The sequence below is a fragment of the Mytilus californianus genome, unplaced genomic scaffold, assembly GCF_021869535.1.
Source record: "Mytilus californianus isolate M0D057914Y unplaced genomic scaffold, xbMytCali1.0.p SCAF_10, whole genome shotgun sequence".
Lineage (NCBI taxonomy): Eukaryota > Metazoa > Mollusca > Bivalvia > Mytilida > Mytilidae > Mytilus > Mytilus californianus.
In genome coordinates this window covers 8,056,775-8,075,070 of record NW_026262582.1, presented here as the reverse complement: position 1 = coordinate 8,075,070, position 18,296 = coordinate 8,056,775, and the positions used below count along the sequence as shown (strand labels likewise).

Below are 18,296 nucleotides of genomic sequence, written 5' to 3'. Positions count from 1 at the left end.
AATTGTTTTATCTATTGCAATTTTTCATGCTAAGGGAAAACATGGTAATCAACTTAACTTATTTGATAGTTATCTTGGTAATAGACAAAAATAAAAACTTGTGATTAATAAATTATAATTCTCATTTTACAGTCTTGCAGCTTGCGTTCATCAAGGATCGGTACTTGGTCCCTTGTTATTTATAATATATATATAAATGACATGACAGATAAACTCAAATCTTTGATCCCATGCGGATGACATTTTTTTTTAATTACTCGTGGCACGATGAAGGACATATAAAAACTGTTTTTGTTTTGGAAATGAGGGAGCTGAACGAACGTCAAGAAGGTTACTTATGTCTTTAAAAGACACACCAGATCTTGAATTTTCTTTAAATGATAAAGGAATCCTTGTTACAAAATGCCAAAATCATCCTGAAATAATAATTTGCTCCGATGTTCGGTGCAATTGCCATATTGACAATGTTATTACCAGTGTTACAAACCATTTAAATATACATAGAAAACTTTCTATGAAAAAGTTAGTATTCATCTGACCAATTTTTGAATTTGCAACTGAAGTTTGAGATAATTGTGGGATAGGATATGTTAATAAACTGGATTGTTTACAGCTAAAAGCTGCTAGAATACATTTGTAGTTACTAGTTTGCCTCTATTTACAAGAACTGGAAGTCTGTATGAAAAAGTTGTGTGGGAAACTTTAGCTGACAAAAGGAGAAGACGAAAATACAAATATCTTTCAATATTCAACATAAACAAGCTCCGGATTATCTAATAGTATGTAATCTTGTTCAACCCTGTGTACAGAGCACAACTATAAATCCTTTACGAAATGGCAATGATATTATTGTTTCTTTTTGTAGATGATACCTTCGTTAGAAATTTTTTATATCATCAACTATGAGACTATGGAATTATAATGATTCATCCCTTCGAAAACCAGAATCAATTAAAAATTTTACAATCCAATTGAAAAGGCTAAACACTTTAAATACAAATGTACCTAAGCACTATTTATATGGAACGAGGAGATGGAATTTAATTCTTATTCAATTAAGATGCTCCTCAAATGTAGCGCGCCTCATTTTCCCTCAATCATGACTTGTTTAGAGTCAATATAATTGTTTACCTATCTTGTCTTTGTGTATGCAACATTGAAACTGTACACAATTTCCTCTATGACTGCCCTTTATATTCATACCAGAGAGATATTCCGATGAAAAATCTTAGATGGCTACCTGGTGACCTTATATTGAAATTTAAGTTACTAACACCTGTTCATCCGAACCTCTCGTATGAACAAAACGTCTAGATATTTAAACTGTATTCGAATTTATCAACAGGTTTGATTGATTGATTGTCATATGATACCAAATACAAGTAGTGTATTCACATCATCATAATTACCAATTCTTCAGTTATCATTATTATCATCTTTTTTTTTAATAACTAGACTCGTAAAGTATTGTATATTTTAAAATATTGCATGCTGATATTAACATTTTATTGATATACATTGTAATTCGGAGCGGATTTCATAAGTATTGTTTGTCAAATCCATTTTATATTGAGTAAATCAAATATGTTTAAACTAAACTACTGTTGCCTGAACTTATCCCTATTTTTTTACAACTTTCTGGATTTTGTAATATTTTCAATGCTCTTGAACTACTCTTCATGGTATCTCTGTTAATTCCCTTCTGCCATTTCCATAAAAAAAACGTTGGCTATTCATCACATTCGAATAAAGCATAAAAACTTTAGAAATTTCATTCTCTGTGCAACTTATGTTACAAACCCGCTTTCAAACCGATACAAACTTACAGCTATCATCTCGGATATTGCAATAGACAGACTTATCAAATCAGTTCGCATTTAGAAAAGATGAGGAGAAAAGATCCCTTCTTAAACTTTCCTTTGCGAACAGAAGTCTCGATGCCATTAAATTCATTCATCATAAATCAGTTCACTCGAAAAACCTCTCTATTTTAAAGACCAGTCTGTACCTGTCATTTCTTATACCTTACCAAATCAATTGCAGATAAAACCCCAAACAATATCGGGTTTGTGGGAAAATCACATTACATAAACTGCTTGATAAATGAATTATGTATTAACAATCCACTTGGAAACTAAACATATACCCCCACGACATTTACCAAGGAGGAAATCCTGAATAATGATAGGTCAATTCTATGTTCCTTGGGAATTTCAGGTAAAGATAAAGAACTGGATCTTCTGTCATTGCATTGGATACCTAAATTACACAAGTGTCCTTACAAACAACGTTAAATTGCTGGTTTTCCTCTTTCTAAATTATTAACACCAATTTTATCAGAGCAATATTCAAAATAATTGTGACATTACCTATTCTAGAATCGGCGTTAATTAGATATGGATACGAAAAAAATCCAAAAATCTGTTGAAGTACATACGATCTAAAACTAACTCTTTTATCTTGCAATAGTATTAAAACATTAGACTGTCCTACCGTTTACACAAGTATTCCAAACTAAAAGACAAATTGAAAAAATTGATCCTGTTTTGTTTCAAAAAAAAGAATGACCAGCGTAGATACAAGTGTCTTGTCTTAGGGAGGGATAATTAGTACTTTGTAAAAAAACACCCGGATTCAAACAAATCATTCTCTGAAACTAACATTATCAATATGCTTGATTTTTTTATCGACAACATATTCGTTACGTTTGTATGACATATTTTTAGAACAAACATTCGATCGGTCCATGGGAACCAAAGGTCCTTCTCTTACTTCCGACTTGTTCCTTTATTCATTTGAGGCTTACTTCAAACAGAAGCTGCTTAGAAAGAATAATAAGAAGATAGCAGTATCCTCTAACTTCACTTTCCACTATGTAGATGATGTCACCCCATGACATAATTTTTGTGACTTGTTACACGTATCTATTTTATCGAACTTTACATTAAGGATACACCGGATACAGTTAAGTCTGCCACATATCTTTACTTACATCTAGAAATTGACAATGAGGTTCAGTTGAGAACAAAACTGTACAACGAAAGAGATGATTTCATTTTCCAAATTGTTACCTTTCCATTTCTATGTAGCAACAATCAAGCAGCGCATACATTTGGGATATATATCTCCCGGTTGATACGATATTCCAGTGCAAGCATTTCCGATTATTACTTACTTGATAGAGAGTTGTTGTTCACAAGGAAGCTTTTAAACCAAAAGTTCCATGTGGGAAGTTGAAATCAAAACCGAAATATATTCCAGCACCATCACGAGTTGGTTGACCGTTATGGAATATCCGTTTCACAAATGACAACTAATACAATCAATGTTATAACCCGAATAACTTGATAACTCCACGAAATTGATCGCTCCTACTTGCGAGGGCTTGAATTCCTAACACGCTTACAGCTTTTCACGAATCCTGGATTTTGATTGGTGTATTGTAGGAGAGGTGACCAATCAGCAGTCAGCTCAATTTTATCGAGATAGGTATATCACGAACTAATTCCGAATTACTACTAAGGGGTGTTTAACTACCTTGACTATCCATGAGGTTCTCGCACGGTCGGTGTGATTGATTGACGATTGTTCATTGTCTATGCATTCAGATGTTAATGTAGTAATCGTAGATCAGCGGGATATAACGAGCGAATTATTTTTGGGTTATTGATATTATTGAACACGCCAGATCACCTTACATACAGCGTTCTTATTTTTCCGATCGATTTAGCATAAGTATCGTGTAATGTCATACATGATTTTTAGTATTTTTATTTTTTACTGTGTACCTTAGTCGCATTAAATTGATGAGGTTCAATATTCATAGGTAAAGCTACTGTACACATTTAAAATCATGAATTTCTAATTAAAGAATAGTAATGTATATCATCGATCGATTGCTTATATTTAAAACACATGACTTACCAAAATCAATAGAACCTCCTTTAACAAGCTGTAAAAGAAGAGCAGACATATTTGGATAATGTCATTTGTCATCATAAACTGAAAAGAGTTTCTGAGTTAAACTGTCGAATTTAAAATATTTTCAGTATTTTTCGTAATAGACAGATAATACAAAACACGTATCAGAAATTAAATGTATAACCATTTGATGCATTCTGAATAACATGATAAGTGCAGTGGACAGCAACACAACGATAACAATAAATAAAACACATCTAGATGACATCATACAGTCGTCAATAATAGATTGGAGTATATTCACTATGTTATCCCCAAAATCATCTATGGTCTGTTAAACTTGCGACGAAAACAATCAAAGATTTGCACTTATCACTCAATTCTCCAGATACCGTAATTATAAAATTTTAATAAACGACAAGTACAAAAATGCACCAGATTCCTGGCTATGAACAGATGCATGTTCTGCTCTTTTGTCGGGTTGTTATCTCTTTGACACATTCCCCGTTTCCGTTCTCAATCTTACATGTAGATGTGGTTGTATTAAACTGGTGTTTGCACTGATACGTTTAGTTTTACCTTTAGCAGGTATTTCTGTTTTATAATTAGTAAGTTGCTCTAGCAAACAATAATACGAACTGTTTGTATTGGTAGCTTTTGATATCATTTGTGTATTCCATGTACATAAAGATTTAATATAATCAAAATATTAAGAAACAAATCAAACTGATATGACTAAATGATTAGGCAAAACTTTGATTTATCATATATCTTTTTGTACCTTGCAAAGTCTATGTATGTTTTCTATCTTGCCATTTTCAGATGCTTCTCTGATATGTTTAAATGTCAATAAAAAACTGTCCCGACATTTTCTGACGACTTCAAATTTCCATGTCACTGTATCATCGATGTGTAATAGGTTGTCGAAATCTGCGGAATTCATCCCAAATAGTAGTGCTAGTTCCCTAATCTCATTTGTATTGTACAATAATGATAAGCGTCGTAGGTGTAGGTCTGTTGGTCGTTCTTTCAAAAACTCTTCATTTGTAACTGTAATGACAAACTGCATATTATCAAATAGCAGTATTTAACATAAACATGTATCAATAAAAAATCTAAAACTGTGTTATCAGATTCTCTTAAAGATTTTCATGTGTTCTTTTATCAAATCATCTTCACATAAAACAGTACTGAAACAGTTCTTATCAGAGATATGGATATACGTCACCAAACTCGTAGCGGACATCCGCTCATTATGACAGTTGTTTTTTTACAAATTGTTTCTCTTTTCTGTCTCTTTGCATTTAACTATGGTATTCATCTTAGAGTTTAAATTGCTCCTTAAATATCTTTCAATTTTTAAATTATCTGTAATATCAGCGTAAATAGAATCTAAGTGCAGGGGTCGATACGTGTTTTAAAGGGCTTTATTTGCAGGAGTGTTTTCTTAACACAAAAACTGCTCAAACAAAGATATAAGAAAGAATGACTTAAATCGGCACTACAATAATGTTACGGTCACCATCACGAATTGTTCGACCAATGTGATATGCCTGTTTCTCAACTCTCTAGCGATATGTTTTGTAGTCGTAGATTTGTCATACCAGAATTATCATTAATTTTATCGATTTTGTCCATTTCCCGAAAATGACTTTTTTACTGGATGTGGGTCCGCATGGCCAATGATACATGCATACCAGGATATCAGGTCTCGGTCTGTTTGGAGTTATTGCGATTTTTTTGTAATTGTTTTGTTACCTTGATTGGACTTCTTAATCGATCGATGAGATATGAACAGTGGTAAACTATTCATGACTATTCGAGTTAAGATTAGCTTTCTTTAGTTACTTCACCAAGTCAGGAATATGGCCATTGTTTTTTAGTTGTTCCGTTGATTGATGGCGTTTGATTTTGTCTGTGTTTTTGGACTTCCCCCTTTTTGAATATGCCTTGGAGTTTGATATTTTTGTTATACTTTTTTACATTTGTAATTTGTAATTTTGTTAACTGTAATAGGTCTACACAGACCAGCCATACAATATATTAATATATTTTATTGTATCCCTTTCAATTTCCCTACTTTTAGAATTCATCCTATTCCCTCAGAGTTTCTTTTTACCTTGATTAGTATCTTCGTTGTGGATTTACGAGATTTGAACATCAGTAAACTACTGGTGCCCTGAATTCATTTTCTCATTTTCATGCAAAGTTAACTAAAACATTACAATCAATCTAATCATGTGTACATATCCGAATTTAGCTTATGAAATTAGATATCAAATGAAAATAGAATAACAAAAAATATGGTACGATACCAATCAGACAACTATTTACAAGATACAAAATGAAGCGTAGGTAAGCAATCGTAAGTTTTTATGCGGCCTTCAACAATAGACAAAACTACTCTGACATGACAAGTAAAAAAAAAAAACAAAAAAAAAAAATATTACAAAAGCAACCAATGATTACCACATAATCTCAAGCTAGAAAAAGAGAGGATGAAACCGAATTAATAATCGTCCTGCATGTTAATTCGGATCATATTTGTCTGTCATTTATCATTCCACTGAAATTTGCATGGATCATGGAAGATAAGTTATTTTACCTGAAAAACAATTGATGACTTCACCTACTTGTCTTCATACCCAAATAATTTGTATATTTAAACTTATAAAAATACATAAAAACACCAAAAGGTATTGTCCTCTATTGCTCACTTAAAATAGCATACCTGGGCACTCTGGTTCACATATGTCTTGATCCTGCAAGAAATAAAAATGATGTTAGCGATTCATTCATCATAGACTGAAAATATAGATGAAATAAATACATTGTTACAACATTCTTTCTTTCTCGGGTTGTATTCCAGTGAGATTTATTATGGGGAAACATTATTTTTTTACAAAAATGTAATAGCTGTAATTTGCGTTGAACTAGCTTTCAGTAACTGCGAGTACTCGTATATCGGTGCTTTTGGTCTATTGTTGTTTTTTAACGTTAGTTGATTTATTTGTACTTCGTACCTATTTATTGCATTAAGCCATTTGTACCGATTTTTACTATTTGCTCTTAGGTTGTGATGTAACACCACTGTCCCAGGCTAGAGGGAGGGTTAGGCGCTCACAAACACGTGTAACGCCGCCACATTCAGTATGTGCCTGTCCGAAGTTAGGAGCCTGTAATTCAGTGGTTGCAGTTGGTTCGTGTCTGTCATATTGGTTTCGTAAAGTGTATTGTATAAATTAGGCCGTAAGTTTTCTCTTTTGAATTATTTCATATTTTTTATGTCGGAGCCTTTTATAGATGACTATATGGTATGGGTTTTTCTCATTGTTGAAGGCCGTTTGATTACACATTATCTTCGTCATTTGACCTTGGGATACAACTGTCTTGTGTCATGTAACAGCTTTAATATGTTATACAAACACAAGATATTTAAAGATACTTGCAATGGACTGCATCGTAACCATATATGTTAATATTGTGTTAAGACTTTTTTAATTCGATAAATTCCTTATCGGTTTTATTGGGAAAACCGTAAGTTTTTTTTTATATTTATTGATTCGATTAGGTTTGTAATATTCCATCATGTAAGTTGTATAAAATTACATTTGATATGCACAAATTTTTTGTATATATACCTTTCGTGGGAACCACGATGTGATTGTATGGATTTTGTGTCCAATGCCATGAGATGGACATATCCATTCTGTGCCTATGTTTGCTAGTTTGTTGACTTCGAGGATACATTGGTTATCTGGTGAGTTACAACATATGTTGGTTATAAAGGATGCATCATTCGTTTGGTTGTAGTTACTGCTAATTCTGATATACAACTGACTTATTTTCTGCAAGGCAGATGTTAAACATTCATTGATGCTGGAAGCCATATCCCTCATTATAAGGGTGTTTGTTCGAGCATGAACAAGACGAACTATGATCCTCTCATCTTCACAGATAATGTACATATCCAAAGAAGGATCAAGAGTGAACACCCCTGACCTATGAAACAGCATGGCCTTGTCGGTCTCTCTGTTTGTTTTTACCGCCCAGACATAAAGACAGTAACCTATAAATCTAAAGGATAATGCAGGAGGTATTATCAATGATGAAGATCGAAAGACTATGGCAATACTTCTGTGTTGGAAGCCAGCTGACTGAAGATATCCAGAATCATCTTTAGCTCGTACCATACTTGCAACATAGTAGAAGTCAGCAGGAATACGTGTGTGGTCGGAGTCGTATCTCTTGGGTTCTACCAATATATCCAGGTGGGTCATGACATCCAGTAAATAATCCTTGTTTTTGTGAAATTCACGATATTGTTTTTTCTTCCAAATATTTTGGATTGCCGTTTTTGAGACAACTCCTTTCTTATCCATTTCATCCCACAACGCTTCTCTTTCTGTGTCACCTTCACAGAATTTTCTATCAGTAACAATAGATTTAAAAGCATCAATGAGGAAGGTTGGAGACAAAATAACATGTGTATTCAATTTTTCTTCATCGAAGTACAAAACCTTGCCAATAGAATGCTGAAATTTCAGAAATACCTTTAACTCAGTTTCCGACAGTGGTCTAATAGATTGCAATGAATTAATTGCCTGTAGATGCTCTAGTGTAATCAGAGGAATGCTGCGTTTGATAAGCGATGCAAATTCTAATTCTAGAGTGATAAAACACTTCGGTAGAGGTTCACCCCATGTAGGTTGTTTCTCTGATTCGCTCCTGATAACATCCTTAATCTTTGCCATCTCCGAGTCATCTTTATCTTTAGCGTTTACAAATATGAAACCATCAACCACCAAATGTTGCTTTAATGGTGTGTGTTCAAAGATCTGACTAATCTCGTTAAATAGTTCACGTCTTCTGTGTTCAACTTTATTCTAAACAAAATATTTTTTTTTTCTGTTAAAATTATATTTGACAAAACTTATCTTTATTGAAATAACATTGTCAATTAGACAACTATCCACTAGAGTTCAAATAAGCAGATACAGGCAACTATAGATCACCATACTGCCTTCATCAATAAGACAAAACCATACCGTATAGTCGGCTATAAACATGACAAAAGGCCCCGACATAAAAACATAATTCAAACGAGAAAACTTACGGCCTAATTTATAACAAACAATTTACAAAAAAAAATTAAAATTTGACAGACAGAACTTCTGTCTCATAACTAAAGCAGACACATGCAGGATGTGACGGGGATACATTTTTGTGAGAGCGCGCAATCACAATAACCTGGGACAGTAGTGTAACGGTGCATCATAAGATCAAACTTTAATAATCAGTTAAAACACATCTTTAACTGCACCAATTACATTATTACAATCCCTGAATTGCTCGAAGTTACAAAACAAATATACAAGGACCAGTTGAACAATTTCTAACTGAAAAAGTTTAAATTAAGGAATAATGACATTAACGGTATTAATTTTACTGCACCAGATGCTCGATTTCGACAATGAATGTCTCTACATTCATGCTCAGGACAAAATATTTGAAAATTCAAAAAACTTGAAGAGGTATAAAACCAAAATAGAACAAAAAGTATAACCAAAGCCTGGCCAGGAATCCGAGCTTTGCATGACAGGGATATATGTCTTAATCAAAAATAATTTCCAACATTTTTAACAGCAAATTTCAATAACACAATATCCGTTATTTAATGTCAGTACCGGAATACTGGCTACTGGGTTGGTGAAAAACTCTGGGACTTCAATTCAACTGACAGAGGTATCGACATGGTGGTAATAATAAATTTAACACTATCTATTTACTGCATAAGGTGCGCATTTTGACAATAAATGTCTTTTAAGTGAAGATCAAGGCCAAACTATTTGAAAATCCTATAAAATAAAATGAAGAGCTAAGAAATAACAAAAACACGTATGGCAAAGGCCAGGTTATGTATCTGAGCTGTGCATGAGGGAGATATATTGCTCAATTTGATATAATTTCGAAAACACAATGAAAATAATTGATTTATCACAAAATAGTCTTATTTAATCAAAAACACGTTCCTGGTGTAGAAAAAAAATTTAACCCGGTGAGGGTTTGTAGAGCTAGTTACTTGTATATATCATTATACGTAATTATATAACACTTTGTATTTTCTTCAGAAATCGGAAGTGGAAATTCAATTTTGTTCTAAGGTTTGTTTTCTATAACAATATTTAACTGTATTTATACACAACACATAGTTACTTTTGTGTTGCAATGAATTATCATTGATTTGGTCATAATCATAAATCAACTGTTAACAAAATTTTTCGAATACTAGGGATTTCCTACCCCAGGAATAGATAGCCTTATCTATTTAGCTGTATTTGGAAAATCTTTCGGATTTTTAGGTTCTCAATGATCTTCAACTTAGTACTTTATTTGAACTTTTTTTTTTTTTTTTTTTTTTTATTCGAGCGTCACTGATGAGTCTTTTGTAGATCAAACGCGCGTCTGACGTACAAATTTCAATCCTGGTACCTATGCTGAGATTATTAATATATTTTGTCGAATTAGATTAACATCTGGCCAGATACATAGATTGAAGCCAAACACGGATGTAACCACCAGTCAGGATGAAAGACTGTGGAGTGTTTATCACAGTGTTTGTGCATATCAAAATATAAATAACATGAGGTGCAAATTTTCTCAGATAAACTCTTTTTTTTGATTGCTTTAAATATTCACGCTATTAACAACGTTGTTGAGCAATATATGATGTTTTGCATACACTAAAACTTAATGCATCGATTTTAAACAGTAAAATAACGATTATCTAAAAAAAAAAACTATATATGTTCTCCTCTTTTTTGCAATACACCATTTACTTGTTTACACTACACTTTCATTCTGTTCGAAATCAAAACTGTTCATATTTTTAACTGAAGTAAATGCTTGTTTAAGTATTGTATACTTACAGGTTGAACCTTGTCTTTATGCGTTAGAACAATCATAATTTTTGGAAAACCCTGAATACTTCCTTTGCAGTATGTTACGATTGTGTTGATCCAGAATAGCAGATAATCTGTCAGAATAAAAAAAAAATAAAAATCAGAAAAGCCACCTGTTTAAAAATCTAAAGAAAATTTCCCTAGAAATATCTTTATTCTTATTAACAAACATCTGACCGACTCTTACATTAATAGGCGTAAATTTGAATTGTCTTTAAGATTCAGGTTGTATTCATGAAGAATATATTACAAATTTCGATTGAAAATGAATATATGTTTATTAATACCTCTTGCTGTTTTATGTCCACTTTTTCCTGGGAGATAATGTTCATACAGACAGGGATCATCGAGATTTCTACTTCCATCCAATACAATCATGTAAATAGCTCTGTATGTGAGAAATGTCTGATGAGTTGAATAGAAAACATCCTGTCCTCCAAAGTCCCAGATAATTACAGGTGCTATCTTTTTATTGTGTAACATCTTTTTCCCAACTTTAGAAACCATTTGAAAGAATTTGTCTTTTGTGATAGTCACTTTGACTTCTTCTACTTTTTTGGTAACTCCAAAAAAGTGTTTCAGCTTTCTGATAGATCCAGGTTTAGTGACAGTTTGTATATGCATGTCACCTGTGGGACTTGACTTCGAACAAGCATCATCTGGGTCTTTTGTTGGTTTGTTTGTATCAAACGGAGCTTGACTAAGGTTTTCGTCTTTCGAAGCATCAGTACTACCCTCTCCAGTTGGATAATATTGTACGACTTGTTCGTTCCGATAGCTAAAGCCATCTGAACTTTTTCTATCAGAAACTAATCTCCGTAATTCTGAATTAGGGATTTTGTCTTGTATACCTGTCGTATACGTGTCATCGTCTTCTGGCATGCAAAATACATCTTGACTGCTTGGCGTTGTATTTTGTGAATTAACTCTTTTCTTTATTCTGACTTTATGTAAAAGGGATCTACTAGTGGTAATTTCTTCCAGGGAAAAATCTATGATAAATGAATAGTTCAAATTATTTTCAAAAACCTATGACCTCTGATTCAAGTTTAATATGCGAACATGTTTACAAAACAATTAAGCAAAGAAGTATTTTTGTTTGTACAAATTAACAGGTTTTACAACTGATTCCTAGTATATTACTTTATTTTAATAGATCGCTTTTTAGCTTTTATTTCTTGAACGTGTCTCACATTTATCATAAATGTAGTGTTGTCCCTGGCAGACCAAATCCTAAACAATTAGTTTGCGTTTATGATTATAGTTAAACTGCTTGATAAAGAAATTTGAAGTTGATAATAATTGACATAGGAACCAAACATTTACTCCGGTGATATTCACTAAAGACGAGTCCATCCCCCCCCCCCCCCCCCTAACACAATTGCCGGTTCCTTTGAATTTTCAATCAAAGATTAACAATTAGATTTATTTTTAAATGTACTAGAAAAATAATTTACATTTCTGTCCATATAAACAACTTAATATTGATAGGTCTGCCAAATGCTACACACAAACCTCTTTCAAAATAACGACATGAATTATATAAGCAAGAGCAAGTAGTAAATCAATATTGACGGTCAAACTTCAAAGGGATTTGTAAAATAACTTTTAGTCACTTATCTCGTAGAAAAATACACAACATATGACCTTTGAACTCTTTCTATATGCATTTCCATTCTGAACTTATACTTAGAATGAACGAATCCAACTTAAAAACTAATAAGCTGTTTTTGTGAGGGACCGTCTTTAGTGACTTTGTAAGGAATCACTCCGATTGAAAACAAACAATCAAGATGCTGGTTTTTTTTATTGACATTATAGTCGTTACATCGGAAAGAAGTGTTTTTCAACAGTCAATGGGCATATTTATTGACATCAGCTGTGTCTTTCTGCATCCGCACATTTGTTTTATGCTTATCATGCAGCCATTTAAAATGAACCATTTATAACTTCTAGAAATGAGTCTGAATCATAATATTGTCATGCTATCAAAAAAAAGTGTTGGAACAAAGTCAACGGAGTGACGTATCACAAAAAAAGTCATTATAATACGTAATTTTGGTTTCCTTCCCCCAAGAACATCAAATGCCCCTGTCAAACTGACAATGTCATAGCAAAATATGAAAACGACAAAAAGACCAACAGTACACCAAACACATCAAAGAGACTTATCAACACGAACCCCACCAAAAAAAACGGGGGTGTTCTCAGGTGCTCAGGAAGAGTTAGCAGATCCTGCTCCACATGTGGCACTCGTCGTGTTGCACATACATGTAAGTACAAATCCGGCGATAAGTCATATTTGGTAGGTCACATTAAAGGAAAACAGGACGGGATTGGGGTTACGAAAAAAATTGGAACATAGCCGTAGTCATCTGTTAAACAGATATTCCACAACGGTCAACCAACTCGCGATGACGTCCGTACACTTTGCGAAGGGATGATTTCAACTTCAACACTTGGCACTCTTGGATTATTAGCCTCTCTGTAAGCAGCAACCCTCTATCAAGGAAATCACGATAGGAAATGCAAGCTCTGATAAGGATATTTGTAGCATGAAAATTCATTGACCCATTACATTTTTTATTTGTATTAACGACCTTACATCTTAAACTTATTCACGTGTTTTCAATTGCTTTATAAAGGCTTACGATATTTAAGCCCCTTGGTTAACATATTTCGCAGAGAAGTTTACATGGGGGCCATGTTCAGGTAACCATCAATAACTTGAGCAGCCGGTTTCTATATAATAGAGAACTAGAACAGATGTAATCAGGAGGTTCAGACTTAAAGTCGTCAATATTAAGATCCAGCAGCACTAATATGTAGTTAAAAACTGTAGTCGAAATAGTTGTGGCAAATGTATTAGAGATAATAAGAACTAACTGATCCTTAAAGTAGGTAGGTAATTGCGATTGAACTGATGTATGATGAAGGATGATATTCCATAAATTGACCGCATCGTTACCTTTGTTTGAAAGTTTTAGAATGGATACTTGTAAATGTGAAACGCTATAAATATTTTTTGACGGGCAGTATTATATAAGACAGCTGTAACTGTGTACAGGTTTGAAAGGGGATTCATAGCAGGGATTTCCGATCATAAGTTGTACAGAGAATATATTTTGAAAGTGATGATAGTTATTACTAGTAGCAAGATGTCAGTCTAGGACGGTCACTTTGGTCCCATCAAGTCTAAATCGACTGAATTTACCGCGATAGAAGAACATTTTCTTCAGACTTTCAGACGCCGTTCCGATTGATAGTGACGACTAGCATTTCAGTCCGTTAGGTCATGTCAAGATAAACAAGACGTTCTAGCGTTCGATTTAGATCTGTTAAGACGGTTTTGGGAGAAATCAGACCAATCAAACATAAATAATAACGTTCAAAGTTGTCAGGTACGACGTGTTCTGATCCGTTCAGCATGCCAGTATGATACTAGGAGTTATGCCCCTTCTGGTTGATAATACTTTTTAAATAATGTATATGTTTTGAAAAATCACAATAAAATCATTGTTGATTTTTTATTTCTGTTTTTTTTTTCTTTTCAAAAGAAATTATTAAATTAATCTATCTATAGTTTTTTTTTTTTTTTTTTTGAGGAATTAAGAAATTATTCGTCTACAAATTATTCTAGTTTTATTTTTTTAATCTATGTTAATTTATTTATGTATTTACTTATTGAAGTCTTATGTCACGTCAAATTTAAAAAAAAAGTTGAATATGTTTTATATACTTAAATGGCTTAGTTTTACTATAAAACGAGTGTACGTGAACTTTCTTGTAAAAGAAAATCCTCTGTATTATTAAAATCTTCAAAGATGAACTGCTATTGAATTATTGTACACTAATTCGCCGATATTTTCCCGTATTCAGGGACCTTAACCACGACCTCTAGTTAGAACATCATCCACCGCACAGCGCAAGTGCGAGGTGGGAAACCGTGAAAGAATGTAAACAAACGTGCACTGGAAGGTGAATAGTAATAACTGATTCTTAAAGAACAAATTTAATACAACAAATCATTTAACAACTGTTGTGGAAAAGCTAAATTAACAAATGGGAACGCATGGAAAATATTTAAAAAACAATTATCTTGGCTCTATTAATTCACTTATGTGTCACGTACTCCAAATGCTCTGTATTAATTGTTTATTAATGTCACGATACGGTAAACCTCGGCAATAAACTCGAATGTTTATTAGCTTGCGATCGACAATCACTGAATGAAATATTATTTGTCAATAATACGTTATAGATTCGCAAATAAATATAAAAAAAAACGTGCATGCAGGACTTAGTTTAGAATATATGCATGCAATGGTTTAACAATTTCAATAACACTAAAAGTACAAGAAACAGGTTTTCTAATACTTAAATTGTATATTGAAGAATCTGTTAATTTTCACAAATATTTTCTAAAACCTGTATTTTATGATAAAGAATTTGTACATGTATATTAAATAATAGTTATAATAGTTATCAACGGTACAGGATTATAATCTAATACGCCAGACGCGCAATTCGTCTACATAAGACTCATCAGTGACGCTTAGATCAAAATAGTTATGAAGCCAAACAAGTACAAAGTTGAAGAGCATTGAGGACCAAGAATTTGTGCCAAGTACGGCTAAGGTAATCTATTCCTGGGATAAGAAAATCCTTAATTTTTCGAAAAATTCAAAGTTTTGTCAATAGGAAATTTATAAAAATGACCATATAATTAATATAAAAGTGACATTATTATAACAAACGATAATTGCGTGTATTGGAGAAATCAGTTTCATGTGTAATCGTTGCTAAAAAAAACATGCGTGTTATAGGTAGCTTAGCTTCAAAATGGTGTTAACCCGGCAGGAAAAACACGAAGTCCTTAACCCAAATTAAACATGTAAAATGTGTAAGGTAATGGTTTTTCATCTTTGACAAGAAGTAATTGCAAATTTTAAACTTAACAAGTATGTTTTATGTCACTCTGTTTCCTGTTTAACTTAATAATTGTTTCGAAGCATTTATTGGTTATTGTCGTGAGGATTGTTTTGTGAAACTTGGACAAGCGAATATATTCTTAGCTTTGTAACATATTTAACAACAACATTTAATTGAAATAGTGGTGCGTCTCACAAAGGCCGCATTAGTTCACTAAGCTCCTGAAACTGCGTTAAGTCCGTGCCGGGACAGTGTTTAAATAAAAAAAACACAGCATCGGATAAAGCTTTTCAGTAAAAACCTGAAATTTAAGTTCAGTACCCATAGAAGTTGGCGTAATTTAATATTTTCTGTTTTTAAAGATTATGTTTGGATGCACGTGCCAGTAATCAACAGGTAATTAAAATCAATTATACATAAAGTATAAGAGACATGGCAATTACATGACTTTTTCAGAATTGCACATGCCATAGATTCAGAGTTCTGTATGTGCAGTTTAGGGTTTTAATAATATTATGATGGCTAATTTTAAAACACTGCAGACGACAAAGTTAAAACTATCTGAAGATATCGCAAAACCGCAATTTTGAGTAGTAATTAGAAAGAATTTACGAGAATGAAATTGTTAACCAGAATTCTTTAGAAATTAGTATATATTGTCTTTCGGATACATCTTTTTCTTTTTGTCTATATATGGATGTTCTTTGATACCTAATTTGAACAAAAACATGTAAAACTTTGAAATTTGTATAAAAAGTATTTCACAAGCAACTTGTTGACATAAATTTTGATTACCTAAAACTACGTAAAATTCGATGTTTTATATATATGACAAATGTAAAATTGATGTTCAAAGTCCAGTATGATTTGGCAGTTATAAGATTTTGACTCTATGAATAAAACAATGACTGGTGAAATTGGCCCTACTATAAGATTTCACTTTTATTTTGAAATTCCAGTAAATGATTTGAAAGGGGGAATTGGCCCTACTATAACTTACCTCCGCCCGTTTCAGGCTTGCAATACAAATGCTTACTCATAAATATCAGATAAAATTGAAATCTTTAGACTGCAAATGATCCGTAAATATTGGATAAATAAATCTTCTTCAGTTGAAATTGACGGTTTTCGATGTTAACCTATCATATTATCGTATGGTATAATTGAATGTTAACATGACAGGAGCTTGACGCATGACTTATTTGTTTTTTTCTCTTTTTGTGTTTGAGATTATTTTTATTAATTTTCTTTAATATTTCGAAATAATTTTCCCTTCAACAATCAATCAAATCATTTCGTCCGTTTGTCATTCTGTCCGTCAGTCTCGTTCTTGTCATCGCAACTCCTCTGAAACCACAAATCAGAATTTCATGAAACTGTGTGTAGATAATAAGGACATACTATTTAGATGTGCATATCGATAGGAAATTATAATTCATTTTTTTTTCTAGGAGTTATGGCCCTATGAACTTAGAGTTGTGGCCTTAATATACTATTGTAACAGTTTGTCATCGCAACTCCTTTGAGACCACAATCTAGAATTTCATGAAACTGTGTAGTTAATGCGGACATAATATGTAGATGTGCATATTCTCACAAATTTTTTATCAGTTGATTTTTGTAGGTGTTATGAATCTTTGAACTGAGGAATCTGGTGAACATTTTTATACAGTGACAATGTGGGGGCGCGGGGTATGTGAGCGTGCTCACAAAGTTTCTTTAATTTCTTAATTACAGGACTAGTATCATTAACATCTTAATGTTACTGCCCGTAATTAACTGGATTAACATGTGAAATATATCAACCAAAAACGGTGTTTAAAGCATAAGGTAAAAATAAATGTTTAGTGTCAAGGAACTTGATCCTGATTGATATGTCTAATGCAGTAACATTTAACAAAACACTCACATTTCGGAGAAAAGAGTGTATTCAAACGAATCATGAGACAATGTAAGTAGAAACCAGTATTAGGGGAGGATTGCTGCATTCCTCACCGCTACATTTGGTATGTGCCAGTTCCAAGTCAGGAGCCTGTATTTCCGTGATTGTCGTTGGTTCGTGTCTGTCATTTTCGTTTTTCGAAAATTGTCTTGTTAAGAATTAGGCCGTTAGTTTTCTCAGTTGAATTGTTTTACATTTTTCATGTCCGGTCGTTTACAGCCGACTAATCGGTATCAGTTTTCTATTAACTAAAGGTTGTCTATACTCTCCGACAATTTTCAATGGAACCATCCCCACCACACACACCAAATAAATGGTAGTTGACAAAATATTGAACCATTAAAATGAGACCTTCTTCGTTAGTAACATATACATTTGTATGTACATTTTTCTTGTTTCAATTACCATACATGAAAGTAATGCATGGGTTAACAGAAGAGAGGAATGAATCAAATGAGGAAAGTTAAGAGATTGATTGATTGTTGGTTGCTTAACGTCCAGTGACAACTAGTTCATGCATGTTCAGGACGAAAGATAAG

The 18,296-nt window shown here is 32.8% G+C and overlaps 1 protein-coding gene across 1 annotated transcript in view; it reads right to left on the bottom strand.

Moving 5' to 3' along the window:
• Positions 1–18,296, bottom strand: part of LOC127717549 (uncharacterized) — a 35,420-nt gene that overhangs the window by 10,083 nt on the left and 7,041 nt on the right. Inside the window, exons 4-9 of the mRNA XM_052223234.1 lie at positions 11,171–11,875; positions 10,851–10,957; positions 7,563–8,807; positions 6,653–6,683; positions 4,703–4,971; positions 3,925–3,952 (exon numbers count right to left, since the gene is read on the bottom strand). Of these exons, the coding sequence (XP_052079194.1) occupies positions 3,925–3,952; positions 4,703–4,971; positions 6,653–6,683; positions 7,563–8,807; positions 10,851–10,957; positions 11,171–11,875 (2,385 nt within the window). The remainder of the gene's footprint in view (positions 1–3,924; positions 3,953–4,702; positions 4,972–6,652; positions 6,684–7,562; positions 8,808–10,850; positions 10,958–11,170; positions 11,876–18,296) is intronic.